Raw genomic sequence first — 17457 nt, forward strand, 5'->3', positions numbered from 1 at the left:
GAGAAACCTTGTCTTGGAAATAAGCAAACAAATAAAAAACTGGACTATTCCTTCAGCAGCAGCCTGCTTTCTAAGGCCGTGTGTTCTACACATGTCACTGAGCTGGTCTGTACCTGTCTATTTCCAGCCTGACAGTAGTTTCTGGGGGGGGGGGGGGGAAGCCTTAACTAAGAATATGTAAATCTCCTGACCTGTGGTAAGCGGAGGTGGGGGAGGGCACTGAGGAATAGTCATTCCCAGGACAGAGTGAGCATTGAGATGGACACTGTCTGAAGGAAATATGTCTAACCGCAGACTACAAAGCAGTTAAGAGATGAGCATCCTATCACTGGAAGTGTGGAACTGAGCTGGAGGGCGGGAGAGATGGCTCAGAGGTTAAGAGCATTGGCTACTCTTCCAAAGGTCCTGAGTTCAATTCCCAGCAACCACATGGGGCTCACAACCATCTATAATGAGATCTGGCATCCTCTTCTGGTGTGCAGGCACACATGCAGGCAGAGCACTGTCTACATAATCAATAAATCTAAAAAACATAACAAACAAAACAACTGAGGTGGATGCCCATTCTAAGGACCTTATACAAGACTGTCATCTGCAGCTTTTCACGGGATGTGGACGTTACCCTGTTTCTCATCCTTTTCAACTTCAACCTGGAGGGGTTTTTGTTTGTTTTGTTTTGAATTAAGTTTGTCTGCATACTCTTTTTGAGGCTACCTGGAAGGCAAAGATTGGTCCTTTGTATTTTAATGATATTGATAAACACATATCAAGACTGAGTTTTATTTTATCTGATTTTTAAATTTTTTTCAAGACAGGGTTTCTCTGTGTAGCCTTGGCTGTCCTGGACTCACTTTGTAGACCAGGCTGGCCTCGAACTCAAATTGATCCACCTGTCTCTGCCTCCTGAATGCCAGGATTAAAGGCGTTCGTTATGCCTGGCCATAATTTAAGACTGAGTTTTAAAAATAAGAGAATAAAAACACATTAGGATTCTTTTCCCCTAAAAATATTTCTTAGGCACTTGGGAGGCAGAGGCAGGTGGATCGCTGCAAGTTCCAGGTCAGCCTGGTCTACAAAGCCAGGTCTAGGACAGCCAAGGCTACACAGAGAAACCCTGTCTCGAAAAAACAAAATAAAACAATAACACCAACAACATTTCTTAGAAAGGATCTAGCGGGAATTGGGGGAGGGGAACTATAATGAAAATGTAGTGTATGAAAAAATAATTATTTTCGAAATGAAACTTCAAGAAAATATGTGTACTCTTCCACTCATAGAATAAAAGCAACTGTGTTGTTTTTCATTCTCAGTGTCTTAAAGTTTGCAGAGCCTTTTTCTAAGCTTATAGAGCGTAAGTCTATGCAACCTTTTTAAATAACAAAAACAATAACCCAGGTGTTCAGTGATTTGAACTCCGGAAGAAGGGAGAGAGGCAGATATACAGTCTTCATCAATAGAACTGATGGTTCTTGAATAAAATAAGGAGTTTTGAATGAAGTTTTGGAGATTCTTAAAGATGGAGGATAATTTTGTGCCTTCGTGGTTTTATTTTTATTCTTTCATTCACCACGCTCCTTCTTTCTAGCAAGTCTCCAATTTGTTGGCAGATAAAAATACATCTGCAGAGTTGCCCAGAAGCTGCGCCATCAACTCTGTAGCCAAGAAGCCTTGTTTTCTTGTGCCGCTTTAGACATATCTCCTTCCTCTAGTTCACCAGGATCAAAGTCCTTTTCGTTCTTAGAAGAATTTTCTGGGAGGAAACCTGGAATTCACAATTGATTCCCCATGGGGTCAATCCCTCCTGGCGGACCTGAGGTCCTGGTGCCTGCGCCTTATTCCCCTCCATAGCTTCGCCAGTGCTGCGCCCCCTCTCTGTGCGCGCTGAGAAAACGCAAGCCAAGCCCAGAAATCCGTTACTAGGCTGCTGTATCCCTAAAGGCCATTCCAAGGAGGAAGAAGATAGGGGCAGCCTCTGTGTCGATCCACTCGGCCGTGTGGGCCAGGAACGCAGCTGGTCGTGTTGTGGGCAGGTGAGGCCGGCGGTTCGCTGAACCGCAGACGCCTGAGCACCTCTGGCCAGACGCGCCTGGCAACCTCCAGCCGCCGACACTTGTCTGCTCACTCCCTGAAGCCGGGTGCCCAGGGCCATAGCCGTGCGGGTTGTTGCACAACAGGGCCGTGGTATATGGGCATCAAAGCCCCCAAAGTGAGCAAGCCAACCCTAGAAATTTAGTATCTGTTACCAGCACCCTCCCCCCTCCCCTCCAGGAAGGAAAGAAGGTAAACGGAAAAAAACAAAACAACAACAAAAAAACCTTCAAAGCTTTTCTTGTAGTCTTCGCTGGCGGAGGAGGGGAGAGGTATCAATTTTCAACCTCTGGCTTCCTGGATGGGTCCTTTCCTGCCTCCGAATCTGAGGGTCCAAGTGGTTAGGAAAGACAATAATGGAGCTGAGGACAAGAAACTCGCTGCTTGTCCTGCGTTCACAGGACGTGCAGTTGGCTTTTGTCTTGATTGTGCGTTTATCTTGGGTGAAATGACTCCAGGGGTGCAAGGTTTCCGGGTGGATGCTGCCTTATTTTCTTAGATTGAGTGGCACAGGTCAGTAAAGCGGCGTGCTCCGAAGACGAGGAAATTTTAGACTTATTAGTGAGGGATGTTCTAGATGCTATGTAAAACCCCGCTCCCTTTACCTGACAAGCGTCCCAAGGACCCTCCCACATCCGACCACCTAGATTCCGAAAAGCCTGGTAACAGTCCCACAAGGTCCAGAGTCAATTTCTTGCTTGCTTGACAAATCCACTTCGGAGATGGAGGCCAACTCGTGGGAGACCCCAACTCGTAGTTGAGGGGGGGTGCCCGGAGCAGTGAGTGAACTTGAGCTTGTTTTAAAGACTTTATCATATAAAGTGCACAGGATGGAGGTGTAAGGCAGAGGGTTGATTTTTAGAAAAAAAAAAAAGTCCTTCCTTAAAAAGAGGAGGGGGGAAGAATCAGACGTTAAATTCTTTTGCAAACATTCATGCCTAAGGAAGGGCAGCCCCGGCCGCCGGAACCGGTCGGACAGGTAGCGAGCTTGTTGACACCGTTATGTTGCAGGGCGCATGCTCACTCCCAAGTTTCCTGGTGCCTTTTCTATTCCACCTTATGAAACTTTTTCCCCGGCGGTCTCACGCGCGATTTAAGGCATAGGTGTCGCTGAGCCCGGAGGCTGCGAGTCACCGGGAGTGAAGGGGAGAGGCCCGGGCAGCGCAGCGGGAGGTGCAGGAAGAGAGCACGCTAGGCGGGAAGGTGGGCTCAGGACTCCGATAGCCCGGGAACCTAGGCTCCACCGCCGCTACTAGCGGGGAGCTGCCAGGAGGAGGGGGCCGCAGTCGGGAGAGGGGATCCCACCATGCCCAAAGTCTTTCTAGTGAAGAGGAGGAGCCTAGGAGTCTCGGTCCGCAGCTGGGATGAGCTCCCGGATGACAAAAGGGCAGACACTTACATCCCAGGTGAGGAGCGCGGGGGCCGGGCCTGGGCGCGGGGCTCCCGGGTGGGGGCAGGGTGGCCAGGGCCCTCCTCCTCCGAACCAGGGCTGCAGTTCCCACCCTTATCCTCTCTCGACCGGGGTCACGGGGGTCTTGAGGGAGGTGGGGGGCCGGAGGGGAATCAAGGATCCAGACTGGGAAACCTGGGACGCTCGGTGCTCTCCCTAGACAGGGGTAATTGCCTGGCGGCGGGACCGTTGGCTGCAGCGCGGGCCGAGGTGGCCCTGGAAGGGGGTGGAAGGTACTGGGGGTTCCCATGCCCCCTACGTCCTCTAAGCCTCGCGTGAAGGTCCGCTAACCTCTCTGGAGCGAGCCAAGGCGAGAGCATACCCGCCTCCGCGGGCGCGAGAGGAAACTTGGCGCGCGGGTTTCTCCACGGAGCATGGACCCGGGTGCTTAGTGGACGCCGAGATTGGCCTAAGAACCGATCTCCTGACACCCTAAGTTAGTTCGAGGGGCCGACGGCCAGGCTGAGTCGTCTACCCTGGGGACGTCGCCCACTTGGCGAGGTGCCCAGGTCCGGGGCGGGGCGGCGGCACCGCCCGCAGGTCAAACTGCCGTGGGCGCCCGGGCGTGACGCCGCGTGTGGTTGAGTGTCGGGGTGCGGCCCCTTCCCTCCGCAGTAAGCCTGGGCTGTCTACTACGCGACCCCCCCGAAGACTGCCGCAGCGACGGCGGCAGTAGCAGCGGCTGCAGTAGCAGCAGCAGCAGCAGCAGCAGCAGTAGCGCTGGGGAACCCGGAGGGGCCGAGAGCAGCTCGTCCCCGCGCGCTCCGGAACCTGAAACTCTGGAGCTTCTCGACGCCGAAGGCCCCGATGGACACCTGGCAGCGATGCAGCGCCCGGTTGCCAGGTCAAAAATCAAGGTAGGGTGTCGACTCTGCCCCCGCCGCCACCTGCACCACGCCCTGGCGTCCGGCTCTGGAGACCCGGCGCCCCTCCCTGCCGCGCCCTCCCGCTCACTGGAGCCCAGGCGCCGCACACTGGCCCGCCACAAGTGCACCTGCCCCTGGCCGGCAGCCAGGCTATGCGCGACCAGTCCCGCGCGCACCACCCGGGCCGCCAGCATCCTAAGCGGACCCAGCCCCCAGGGTGGTGGCCCTGTCTGATACCGCCAGTGGCTTCGGGAACGACTGAAGATCGAGCCCAGCTATCTCGGTTCAGCTGTCCACCCTGTGTCCAAGGCCAGACTAGACGGCCCGAGATTTGGGTTAGAGAGGGAGCACGACCCGGGATCTTAGACGTAATGCCTTCTGAGACGCAGTTCTTGGCACCTAGAGGTCCTAAGAGTTTTGTTTTCCTCCTTGCGTCTTGGAACACAGTGGGCCTCGCAGTCACCGCTATTCCCAGAGCCCTGGTGGAGCTAGTTAGAAGGGAAGTTTGTGCAGGGGACTTTAGGTTTGCTTTTTCTTTCAAATCTTCACGAATTAAATTAGTGGCTAAAAGGCAAAAGGGGTCACCTGCAGTTTTTGTTGTTGTTGGTTTTTTTATTTTTTATTTTATTTTATTTTTTAGCGTACCTTGTCTAGTGGATTGGAATGTCTGTGCCCCTCAAAGCTATAGACTTGTAGACAACATGTTATCTGGATGGCCCTCAGCGCTTTGTTGGGTGAAACTCCCAGGACCACCTGTTCAAAGATAACCCGCTACCCCCAGGATTAAGGAATCCTGCCCCGCTGACTCCCAGCCAGTGAGAGGGGGAGGGGAGGCGACGTGTTTAAAACCCCAGGTCCTAGCCTGGCCGGCAATAGTATCACCTTGCATAAAGTAGGCCATAATTGTAGGAGCCCCAGAGTAGCCGGGACTCCCGACCCATACGGGCAGGGAAAGTGAACCCAGACGGCAGTTAGGTGGGGAATAAAGAAAGCAACGGTTCCTTTTCTTTCCCCAAGGGTGGGCCCGGGCGCATTTGGTTCTGAATTAGGGTTTGAGACTAGAGCACCGGAAAAACTCTTTAGGATGCTTCGAGCTGGGCCCGGGGGGGGGGGGGGCAGGGGGAGGCAAAGAAGACGAGGGGACTGTAATTCACAGAGCGTGCTGAGGTTTGGGAAGCGTCTGGGCCAGGTGGGGTTAAGTGGGAGGGAAAAGTTTTCCTGAAGCGGATAGCTCTTGCCCTTTGGGAAATTCTACAAAGTGCCCCACTTGCATATTTATCACTAGGCTAGAAAGACAATTGTAAGGTTGTTTTGGGATGGACAGTAGTTAGTTTGCTCCTCTTCCACCCCGACTTGGTAAGGAGAGAAAGTCAGCCTCAGAAGATTTTGGAAGATCGCTTTTCTGCCTTGGGCAGACACAAGTGTTGGAACTCGGATTAAGGGAGTCAATAAACCAGCCATTTCCAAGATAAGTTGCCTCTGTGGTGGGGGAGGGGCCTGGGCATTTTTTTGCAGACGGTTAACTAGCAGCCTGCTTCCCACACTTGCCCATTTCCTAGGGAGTTTTTATTCACTGAAGGCATTCAGATTCCTACCCATCCTTTCTAGGAGAGACATGGAGAGACATCTTGGTATTAGGATGGCCAAAACCTCTGGAAATACCAGCCCTGGTATTGGCAGTTTTAAAATGGCTGATTAAATTGCCCACCTATTGGCATATTGTGTGACTACTTCGTAAGGCATACAGAACTCAAAAAGAATTTTCTCTAAGAACTAATTCTTTAGCCTGGTAGAGTAGCCTTTGCCTTTAGTCCCTATACCCAGGAGGCAGAGACAGTTGGATCTCTGTGAGTTACAGCCCAGCCTGGTCTACATAGTGGATTTCCAAGCCAGAGAACACTACGAAGAGTAACCTTGTTTCAAAAAACAAACAAGCTTTAGTTTTTGTGGTTGATTTTGTTTGAGACAGGGTTTCTCTGTGTAGACCAGGCTGGCCTTGAAACTCATAGCAATCCACCTGCCTCTGACTCCCGAGTGCTGGGATTAAAGGCGTGAGCCACCACGCCTGGCTGAGCTTTAGGCTTTTTTTACTAGAAGAGGAAGAAAGCTTGTTAGACAAGCACTCCGTAGTGGAGTTGCAGTCTCGGCTGCGGGTACGCTTTGATGACTTTAGTTTTAAAACTTGAAGACACACATTGGTCAGTGGGCTTGTAGGCCCAATGAAAGGGCAGGTTTGAGCCTGTGCTCTGAACAGAGGAAAACAAACAAACATGCAGTAGCATACATTATGTCTGCTGTGTGCAAGGCAGCCAGGAGATTAAAAACCGCTCCCGCTCTGGTGTGTTCCTTCCGGAACATTCTAGCAGTAGTGTGGTTAAGGATCTAAAAACTGGCATTTGGAAGTTCTTAGGAACTTATAGCCTTGAGTGGTTCTTCATTGTTCTGGGCCTCAGTTTCCTTATTTGTAAAATAAAGACACTTGTGATTACATACCTAACACAACCTGAGGATAAATGAGCGAAGGATGCAACAAGTCCAAAACTCACTTACCTTGGAGTCTCTGAGCTGGTGGTGAAACACCTGTGTCGTCTCTGCTAGAGGAGAGTGAGGACCAAACCAGGAGCGCCAGCAAAACCTACAATTGCTGAGAGGGGAAGGGTTCCTGAAATGGACTGGAAAGGTGTGGAAATGGGGTGACTGATCTTCAGGTGATATGGGCTGAGCCCTGAGTATGGAAAGGGAGCAGAGCTGTGGTGAGCAAAGGATAGGAAATGCACCCACTAGGATCAGGGGCAGAGTTGACAGCCTAGAGCCGGAATTGAAGCCAAGGACAGGGGCAGAGGAGCAGCATTCGAAGGCTTCTGACGAAGGGAGACTTGGCTGGGGTTATCTTGCTTGAAAGAATGAGTGGGGAACACCAAGTGGCACTTGGTGTACGCGCAAACTGCCCAACAGGAAGTCGCCTGACAGCTCCGTACTGAAGGCTATGTTATTGTGCTATCCTGCAGCTGAGAGCTGGGGTTTGGCAACCTAGCTGTGTTGCTGTTGAGTGTCTGGGAAGAAAGCTAGGAAGCTGTTGGGAAGATGTCATCTCTGTCTCTCTGACCTTCCATTGTGGGCTGTGGGGCAGGTCGTGACGTGATCTCTTTAACACCGAGGATTCTGTCATTTAAAGAACACGTTGTGGTGAGGAGATATGTGCATCTGGGTCCAATCAAGGACCTCATTTGCAGATCTCTAACTGTGGGCTAGACAAACCCTGGAAAGGCAGGCGGTGCTCTCCGTCTCTTAGTCTGTCCCAGAACAAAAATCTAGAGTGGACTGCGTGAGTTGACTCACTGTGGCTGGCAGGACCCAGGTGCAAGTAGAGACTAGCGGATGAATTTCTGTTCTTACCCGATCCTAATCTGCCCTCTTTTCCTTTGGCCTCTCTGTCCCCTGTGAGTTCTTCAGAAGTACAGCCAGGCTTAGTGGAGCATGCCTCCAGTCCCAGCACTGGAAGCAGAGGCAGGAGGATCTTTGTGAGTTCAAAGGCAGCCTGGTCTACATATCCAGTTCCAGGTCAGCCAGAGCTATATAGACCTTGTCTCAATTAAAACAAAAACAAGGGGCCTGGAGAGGTGGCTCAGAGGTTAAGAGCTCCACCTGCTCTTCCAGAGGTCCTGAGTTCAATTCCCAGCAACCACATGGTGGCTCACAACCATCTGTAATGTGATCTGATGCCCTCTTCTGCAGATAAAGCACGCATATACAATAAATAAATAAATCTTTAAAAAAATAAACAAACAAACGAACCTAAACCTCCACCTTTCTTCTGACTTTTGAATGTATGGTTAACAGTGTATGTCAAATTGTGCCCCCCCCTTTTTTTTTTCCTATCAATTTTAATTACAAAGAGTTTCAGAGACAGAATAGCCAATATCTGCCCAGCCCAGCCCTTACTGCCTTCTATTCTCACTTAAGACTTTGAAGCAATTTTCAGTTATATTTCAGCCATGTTCCACATAACTATAGGTCATACATAAAGCTGTGATCCTGTAAGATTATGATGCTGCGTGACGTCACAGCCAGCTTGTGTAAATACACTCTGTGGTGTTCCTGCGATGGTAAAGTTGCCTAACGGCCTTTCTTGGAATGGATCCGCCATTAAGCAATGGCTGAATGTATTTCAATTACAAGTGGTTCCAAATGTGCCTCACTCACACCCACTTGGATTATGTGTTCACACTGTTAAATGGCTTGTACATGCCTACTCTCGCGCAGTCTGTTTAATCGGGCCCATGGAAAGCCCACACGCTGTGATTGACGTGTGGCATGGCCTTTAGTTGCTTTTAATTTACACATTTTCCCTCTGCCCTTTTTTATCTACTTGCAAGTTAATTGTTGGAGCAGTGGGTCATTTGCTTGGTAGAGGTCCCAGCAGTCCGGCTTTTGCTCAGTGAGTCACCTCAGGCATTTTTCAGTCTCTGTGTTAGCTTCAAGCAGATTTTAGGGCTTAAGGTAGTCCTTAGTCCTCGTCACATGCTGCTTTTTAAGTCACGTAAGATTAAAAGCAGAGGTCCTTAGAGGTAGAGATCGCCTATGACAGAAAGCTGTGTGGGATAGATAGCATTGGTCTCTAAGCTTGCCCAGTTACTGGGTTTCAGTTTGCACACATCACAGGCGTGTGGGAAAAGGGAGGGTTGTGTTCCATAAAGAGGCAGTGTATGTTTGGTACCCTTCTGTGGTGGTGGGAGTTCTTGATGTTTGGGGCATAAATATTTTGGTATTTCAAAAGACTGATAGTCCACTTCCGTTGATCTGCTAGCTGTAGCTGATTGCATTAAGACTTTTATTTAGCTCTTCTACTTTTAAAAAAATATATTTTATTAGATTATTCATATTACATCTCAATTGTTATCCTATCCCTTGTATCCTCCCATTCCTCCCTCCCTCCCATTTTCCCTTACTCCCTTCCCCTATGACTGTGCCTGGGGGGGACCTCCTCCCCCTGTATATGCTCATAGGGTATCAAGTCTCTTCTTGGTAGCCTGCTGTCTTTCCTTTGAGTGCCACCAGGCCTCCCCATCCAGGGGACATGGTCAAATATGGGGCACCAGAGTTCGTGTGAAAGTCAGACTTCTATTCCTCCTTATATGCCTACCCTGCAATGGCCTTGAGGCCTTGCTGATGCTCTAACCACATACTTTCCCAGTGAACCACACCCTAAGATCCCTAGCAAGCATATTTCTGTAGAGACAGATTTTCCCTCTTTTTTTTTTTTTTTGTTGTTGTTAATTTATTAGGAAAGAAAAAAGAGCAATTGAGTCCTGCTTGTGCACACACATAACGCCACCACAGGAAGCTGAGGATACCGCTCCAAGCTAACCTAGAGACTGCACAACTCTTATCTCAAAACACAAAAACAGCCGGGTGTGGTGATGCACACCTTTAATCCCATCACTTGGGAGGCAGAGGCAGGCGCATCTCTGAATTTGAGGGCAGCCAGGTCTACAAAGCGAGTTCCAGGGCAACTGGGGCATCATAGTTTTGACTTAAGAAAAAATAAGGCCGTGCGTGGTAGCACACGCCTTTAATCCTAGCACTGGGAGGCAAGGCAGGTGGATCGATAGGAGTTCAAGGTCAGCATAGTCTACAAAGTAAGTCTAGGACAGCCAAGGCTACACAGAGAAACCCTGTCTCAGGAAAAAAAGAAAAAGAAGAGAGAAAGAAAACCCAACAACAGGAATCTTGGTTTCTATTATGAGTAAAGATTTATGAATCAATTAATTGACAAATTCTTTGGCAATCCTGATTAGTTGCTTCTTTAAAATTTGTTTTGAGTCTATATTTTTACTTATTGTGTGTGGGGCATACATTGTGAGAGACTGTTCTCTCCTGTTATATGGGTCCTGAGATTAAACTCAGGACTTAAGGTTTGGCAGCAGGCACCTTTATCAGCTGAGCCATCTTGTTGGCTCGATCTCTCTCTCTCTCTCTCTCTCTCTCTCTCTCTCTCTCTCTCTCTTTTGAAAGTATTCATAATGCATGGTACTGAGCTTTATAAAAACATTTTCATGGGGCCTGGAGAGATGGCTCAGAGGTTAAGAGCTCTGTCTGCTCTTCCAGAGGTCCTGAGTTCAATTCCCAGCAACCACATGGTGGCTCACAACCATCTATAATGTGATCTGGTGTCCTCTTCTGCAGGTGTACATGCAGGCAGAGCACTGTATACATAATAATAAATAAATCTTAAAAAATATTCTCATGTTAATTATTAATTTTTTTCTTTTCAATTTTTTGAAGCAAGGCTTCTCTGTGTAGTGTTGGCTGTCCTAGAACTTGCTCTGTAGACCAGGCTGGTCTTAAACTCACATCGATCCTCCTGCCCCTGCCTCCTAAGTGTTAGGATTAAAGGTGTGAGGCCCCAGCACCCGGTGAGTGTTGGTTTCTTCTGGTTTACTTATTTATTTACTTATTTGTGTGAGTGAGTGTGTGTGTGTGTGTATGTGTAAGTTTGTGTGCGCTGTGTGTGTGCAGGCGCCCACAAAGGCCAGAAGAGGACATCGAGTCGCCTGGAACTGGACTTAGAGGCAGCTATAGGTGCTGGGAACTGAACCTAGCATCTCTGCAAGAACAGTAAGTGCTCTCAAGTGCTGAGCATCTCTCAAGCTGCACCTGTGGCTAATGAAGCACCCTCCCCCTTCACTGTTCCTTTGAGGGGGTGCTCCATTCTGTCATGTGCAGAAGCGGAAGAGCCTTAGTTATGGTCCCTGGGCCCCGGCGTCCCAAAATATTTGGCGAAATGTCCTTAGCACGTTTTGAGCATCGGGATGTAGCTGACATACGTGATGGTGTAGTCTTGTCCAAATGGCTACCAGAAAGTACCGGTGGATTCTCCTGCGGACTTTAGTTTGGTGGCCTGGTCCAGTGGAAGGATCACAGGAACTTAGAAGGCTGCTTGCTTCCGGGTTAGTTTCCCTTTAGATAAGTTGGGCAGGCGATGGTCTTAGACAACTGGGAAGCTGGTTCCTGGTCCAGTTCCGACCCTTGGATGCAGCTGACACACAATGATTATTTTCTTGTTCTTTGGTAGTTTTTTGTTTGGTTGGTTTTGTTTTGTTTTGGTTTGGTTTGGTTTTGGTTTCTCAAGACAGGGTTTCTCTGTGTAATAGCCCTGGCTGTCCTAGACTAGCTTTGTGGACCAGGCTGGCCTCGCACTCACAGAGATCTGCCTGCCTCTTGAGTGATGGGATTAAAGGCGTGCACCACTCGGGGTGTGTGTGTGTGTGTGTGTGTGTGTGTGTGTGTGTGTGTGTGTGTGTGTGTCTGTGTGCTTAATGTGCAAAGGTTCTGAGTTCCATCTCCAGCTCCAAGATTAACGGAAAAAAATATTACAAGCAACATGTCAACACTGATGTACTGGAAAGAATCTGTTTGTTGCTGAGTTTTAGAATTTTATTTGTTTATTTATTTATTTTTAAAGATTTATTTATTTTGTGTATATGAGTACGCTGTCTTCATGCACACCAGAATAGGGCACCAGATTGTATTACAGATGGTTGTGAGCCACCATGTGGTTGTTGGGAATGGAACTCAGGACCTCTGGAAGAGCAGCAAGTGCTCTTAATCGCCGAGCCATCTCTCCAGCCCAGAATTATATTTATGTATTCATTTTAAGATGTATTTGTATTTATTTATTTTTTGTTTGTTTGTTTTGAGACAGGGTTTCTCTGTGTAGCCTTGGCTGGGCTGCACTCGCTTTGTAGACCAGGCTGGCCTCGACCTCACAGCGATTCACCTGCCTCTGCCTCCCAAGTGCTGGGATTAAAGGCATGTGCCACCACTGCTCAGCCCATATTTGTATTTATTTTATATGTATGGATGTTTTGCCTGCATGGGTGTCTGTGTACCATGTGAGTGGCCTGGTATGTATGCAGGCCAGAAGAAGGCACTGGATACCCTGAAATTGGAGTTCCACACAGTCGTGAGCCCCTGTAAGAATGCTGGGACTTGAACTCAGGTCTTCTGGAAGAGCAGCCAGTCCTCTTAACAACTGAGCCATCTCTCCAGCCCTTTATTTTCAATTCTGTGTATATGGGGGTAGTGCGCACATGAGCACATGAGTGCAGGTGCCCTCGGGCCAGGAGACACTGTCAGACGCCCTGGAGCTCCAGTTAGTGTAGGTGGCTTGAACCACCTGTCATGGGTTTCAGGAACTGAACTCCAGTCCTTTGCAAATGCAGCACGTGCTCTTAACTGCTGAGCCATATCTCCAGCCTGATCTTAATTGTTTTAGTTATTCTATTTTTCCTGTGCAAGTAACCCCCAAATTTAGTAGTAAAATAATTCATATTTTTTATTTCTGTGGGAAGTCTGGGCTGTTTGGGTAGTGCTTGCTGGCTTTTTATAGAGGCTGCAACCAGATATCCTTGCCTTTTACCTTTGCCACCTCAGTGGACTTCTGAGTACTCACAGTCATGTCTTTTGAAGCTCATACTAATAGGAATTAAGGTGCTATCCAGCCTCTTATTGTAGATCAAAATTTAAAGCACCACATAAGAAATATACCCACGCACCGTTCCTTTCTGAGAAGCTAGTTATTGTCTGTGATCTTTTGCCAATTGTTTCCCTCTCAAAAAAAAAAAAAAAGCATATTTATTTTATGTGTGTGAAGTTTTGCTGCATGTGTGTATATCTATCGGGTGTGCCTGGTGTTCAAGGAGGTCAGAAGAGGCCCAGGACGGGGGTCACGGACAGCTGCGAGCCAACATGTGGATGCTCTTAATTGCTGAGCCCCTGCCCATATATATATATATATATATATATATATATATATATTTTTTTTTTTTTTTTTTTTAAAAGATGGAGTCTCACTATGAAGGCTTGACTGGCCTGAAGCTCACTGTGCAGACTAGGCTGGCCTCAAGGAGCACATCACCTAAAGTATACTTCTGCTTAGGTCATGGAGATGTAGAAGTGATGATATGGGCCCAAAGCCATGGTTTTGGGGCTTTTTGTTGTTGTTTTTGGTTTTTCAAGACAGGGTTTCTCTGTGTAGCCCTTGGCTGTCCTGGACTCGCTTTGTAGACCAGGCTGGCCTTGAACACAAAAGCGATCCTCCTGCCTCTGCCTGGCTGGTGCCACCATGCCCAGCTGCCATGGTGTTTTATATCAGAGGCCTGAGCATCTACAGCACTTACTATCTGCAGAGGATCCTGCTGCCAGTCTCCTGTGTGTTCCAATTGTGACTGTACTGAACGCTTTTTTTTTTAAAAAATAAATTATTTATTTTTATTTTATGTGTATTGGTGCATGTATTTCTGTGTGAGGGTGTTACAGACAATTGTGAGCTGCCATGTGGTTGCTGGGAATTGAACCCAAGTCCTTTGGAAGAGCAGTCAGTGCTCTTAACGGCTAAGCCATCTCACCAGCCCCCAACCCATCCCCCATTCTGAACTCCTAAGGACTCATGTCTAGTCTCATTTCTTTTTCCTCTTCTTGCCTTCCCCTCCACCAGCTCCTCTCCGCTCCTGCCTGCCTGCCTGCCTTCCTGCCTTCCTACCTGCCTGCCTGCCTGCCTGCCTGCCTGCCTGCCTGCCTGCCTGCCTGCCTTCCTTGTTTGTTTATTTGTTTTGATAGTGCTGGGGATAGAACACAGGGCCTGCATCTCCAATCCTTGGGCTTCTTACAAACAGTTCTGGCCGAGCTGCTGGACCATCCACAGAAGCAGGTCTCAACCTGTAGGCCTCAGCTCCTTTGTGGCGTCGAACAGCCCTCTCACAGGGGTTGCCTAAGGTGATCTGCATATCAGATATTTGCATTAAGATTTGTAACAGCAGCAAAATTATACTTATGAAGTAGCAACAAAAATAATATTTATGTCTGGGGGTCACTACAACCCAAGGAACTATATTACAGAGTCACAGCATCAGGAAGGGTGAGAACCACTGTTCTATAAGGTGGCCTTTGCGCACATCAGACCTGGTGTCTTACATCACAGAGAGACAGCAAATGTGGCCAAGAGGACCCTGGATCAGGGGTGGAGGACAGTCAGGAGGCTAAAATTCAGTTACAGTCTCACTGATAGTGCAGCTCTAGGATCCTGGGCATGTCACTTTGAGTATATTTGTACACAGTTTGGTTGTCTGGATCTAGGGCATGGCCCGGCTAGGCAGTTTTCATCTGAATGGTGTTGTTTGAGGCCATTCGGTTAGGTGGTGGTGACCCTGGGTTAGGCTGAAAGGTGCAGTGAGCCCTTATGCATAGCTAGCACCTTGGTGTCCCTGCTCAGGGGCTCTGGCTCTCCTCAGAACTAGCTCCCAAGAGCTTCCTGGGCTTCAGACACTGAGGGAGGCAGTGACACTCGCTACCAAGTGACCCATGTCACGGAACTAACACATTGGGGGGGGGGGGGCGCAGAGCGGCGGATAGGGTTTCTCTGTGTAATCTGGCTGCCCTGGAACTCACTCTGTAGATCAGGCTAGTCTTGAACTTGGAGATCCGACTGCCTCTGCCTCAGCCTCCCAAGTGCTGGGATCAAAGGCATGCGCCACCACTTCCCGGGTAAATTAACACATTATTTCTGCTCTCTGGTAGTCATGAGGCCTGGCCAGGTTCAGGGGAAGAGAAGCCACCGCCTTCTTTCCCGTACTCTTTCTCTACAATTTGAATTACGCCTGGCTGGCTATGTGGTTATGCTTTGGTGTGTGACAGCTTGAGGGGATTGGTTGGTGTCAGGAATTAAATGAAGGCCATCAGTCTGTCATCAAGGCTGGCAGCAAGTGCCTTTCCTCGTTAAGCCATCTCTCCAGCCCCATTTCTATTTCTTGGTGGCTGGAACAGTACTCAGAGGCACAAGGAAAAGGCTGTCTCCGTCTGTCTTTGGGAGCCATTGACAGCAGGACCCAGACCCCTTCCTCCTGTCCCTCCACACTCAGCATCAGCTTCCCCCTCACAGTCCAGGTGGCTGCTGGGGCTCTAACCACTGGGAACCTCTCCTCTCCCTTCAGGGAGTGTCTTTTTTTTTTTTTTTTTTTTTGACAGTCAGGTGGTCACACGCCCATGTCTGACCCTGTGCAGAGATGGAAGTCCGAGGTCTGCTGGGCAGGGGGAGGAAGGAAGGATGCCGGGCAGAAACATTTCCCAGTACCAGTGTCTTCACACCTTTCCCAATGCCCAGCCCACTTGCACCTTAGAGGGAGCAGAGGCCCTAGCGAGGCCCGAGCTAGAGAGAAAAAACTGTCTGGGTTCCCAAGTGAGCCCCTGTGATCTCACACACTCTTCTTCCTCTGCTCCCAGTTTACCACCGGCACCTGCAGCGACTCTGTGATTCACAACTGTGACCTGTGTGGCAAGAGCTTCCGCCTGCAGCGCATGCTCAACCGTCACCTCAAGTGCCACAGCCAGGTAAAGAGGCACCTGTGCACCTTCTGCGGTAAGGGCTTCAACGACACCTTCGACCTGAAGAGGCACGTGCGCACACACACAGGTGAGGCTGCGTGCGCGTGCTTTGCTCACTTCCTGTTCATTTGTCACCTCCCCCTGAACCCCCCTAACTGCACAGTACAGCACTGTCCCCCCCCCCCAAGAAACGTTGTGAGTGAGTGTGGCATGGGTTGGTATTTTTCGAAGGGACATAGAATTAGGCATTTGGGGCTATTCCAACCTGGTACACCCCTGACTCTGCACCTGCCAGCCTTGTCACCTGGGGCATGCAGGCCACCTCTCCTGGTCTGATCTTGCCCCTGTAAGATGGGCGTGGTATACAAGTTCCGAGTGAGGCTAACGCAGAGAAACTCTCCTGTAAAGTAAGGCAGCCCGGCCTGGTTAGTTCAGCTGCAGCGTGGGACGTTTAGGGCCGGCTTCAATTATGGTGTTTCGTGCCTCTTATTTGACTCCTTTTATTGCTGTTGGTTTGGTTTTGCTTTTGCTTTCTTGAGATGAAGCCTTGCCACATGGCCCAGGCTGGCCTTAAACTCTCTGTCCTCCTTCCTCGGCCTCCCATAGGCAAAGATTTCGGATGTGCACCACTGCGCCTGGCTAACCTTGTGAAGTGACCCCGACTCAGGGCTCCGGCCAGAACAGCTGCCCTGAGCTTCCTGCTGGAGCATGCATCTTCCTTTGAGTTTCTTCTGACTTCCCAACCTTTCTTCTTCCTCTCTCTCTCTCTTTTTTTTTTCTTTTTTTTTTTAATGCTGGGGATTGCATTTAAGCCCTTGCCCACGTACTCTGCCACTAAGGCCATTTTCCAACTTAGGCAGTGTGGGTCTGAAACCTCCTCCTGTGTGTTCCAGAGAGTCTGGGGGATGGTGACCTTTTGCCTCAGTCCCAAACCTGCTGATTGGTCACAAGCTTCATTAGTTTTATCTGAGGCACATCTGGCCTCGAGGCTTCTCTACTTGAGGCCCAGTGCACACCTTTGGTCCGGTAAGCCCTGGAGGAAAATTGTAAGGATGCCACGTCTGTGTGCACAAATCTGTACCTCCTAGTAAAATGGACACAGATGCCGCCTCTCAGTTTCACATGAGGCCTGTCAGGGTGTGGTCTTGCCATAAAATCTCCATCAGTGCCATCCCACGCCAGCCCATTTAAACATGACCTATCTTAAACTACGAAGTTCTGTCCTGATCACTGCCCACCCTCCCAGCAGCCTCGGGCCATGTGCATAGACTCTGTCCCTCCCTCACAATCTCTCAGGATTTAGAGTTCCCCACGGTGTTAGTGGGGAAGGGGAAACACCCACATACGTCACTTTGCAGGCCGAGCCTTCAGCTCCTTGGTCTTACCCAGACTTCTTAGGTCACTAGATTCCAGTTTCCTTCCCAGATCTGATTATGCTTTGGTTTTCTTAGCTTCTTTTCTTTTTGTTTTGTTTTTGTTTGTTTTTCAAGACACAGTTTCTCTTTGTAGCCTTGGCTGTCCTGGACTCCCTTTGTAGACCAGGTTGGCCTTGAACTCACAGAGATCCGCCTGCTTCAGCCCCACCCCCCCCCCAAGTGCTGGGATTAAAGGGGTGTGCCTCCATGCCCGGCTTGTTTTTTTGGTTTTTCGAGACAGCCGCTGTCACACGGA

At 49.3% G+C, this 17457-nt stretch overlaps 1 protein-coding gene across 2 annotated transcripts in view; it reads left to right on the forward strand.

The window, feature by feature from the left end:
• The first annotated feature begins 848 nt into the window (after window positions 1-848).
• The window catches only part of OVOL2 (ovo like zinc finger 2), a 28734-nt gene continuing 12125 nt past the window's right edge, over window positions 849-17457 (forward strand). For both annotated transcript variants that reach the window (XR_014778058.1, XM_084775895.1), the window contains exons 1-3: window positions 849-3494; window positions 4154-4395; window positions 15685-15874. Coding sequence is in view for 1 of the 2 variants with exons in the window: in XM_084775895.1 (XP_084632021.1) it covers window positions 3395-3494; window positions 4154-4395; window positions 15685-15874 (532 nt within the window). In the remaining variant the exon portion in view is untranslated. The remainder of the gene's footprint in view (window positions 3495-4153; window positions 4396-15684; window positions 15875-17457) is intronic.

This window comes from Acomys minous, assembly GCF_964271855.1.
Source record: "Acomys minous genome assembly, chromosome: 3".
Taxonomy (NCBI): Eukaryota; Metazoa; Chordata; class Mammalia; order Rodentia; family Muridae; genus Acomys; species Acomys minous.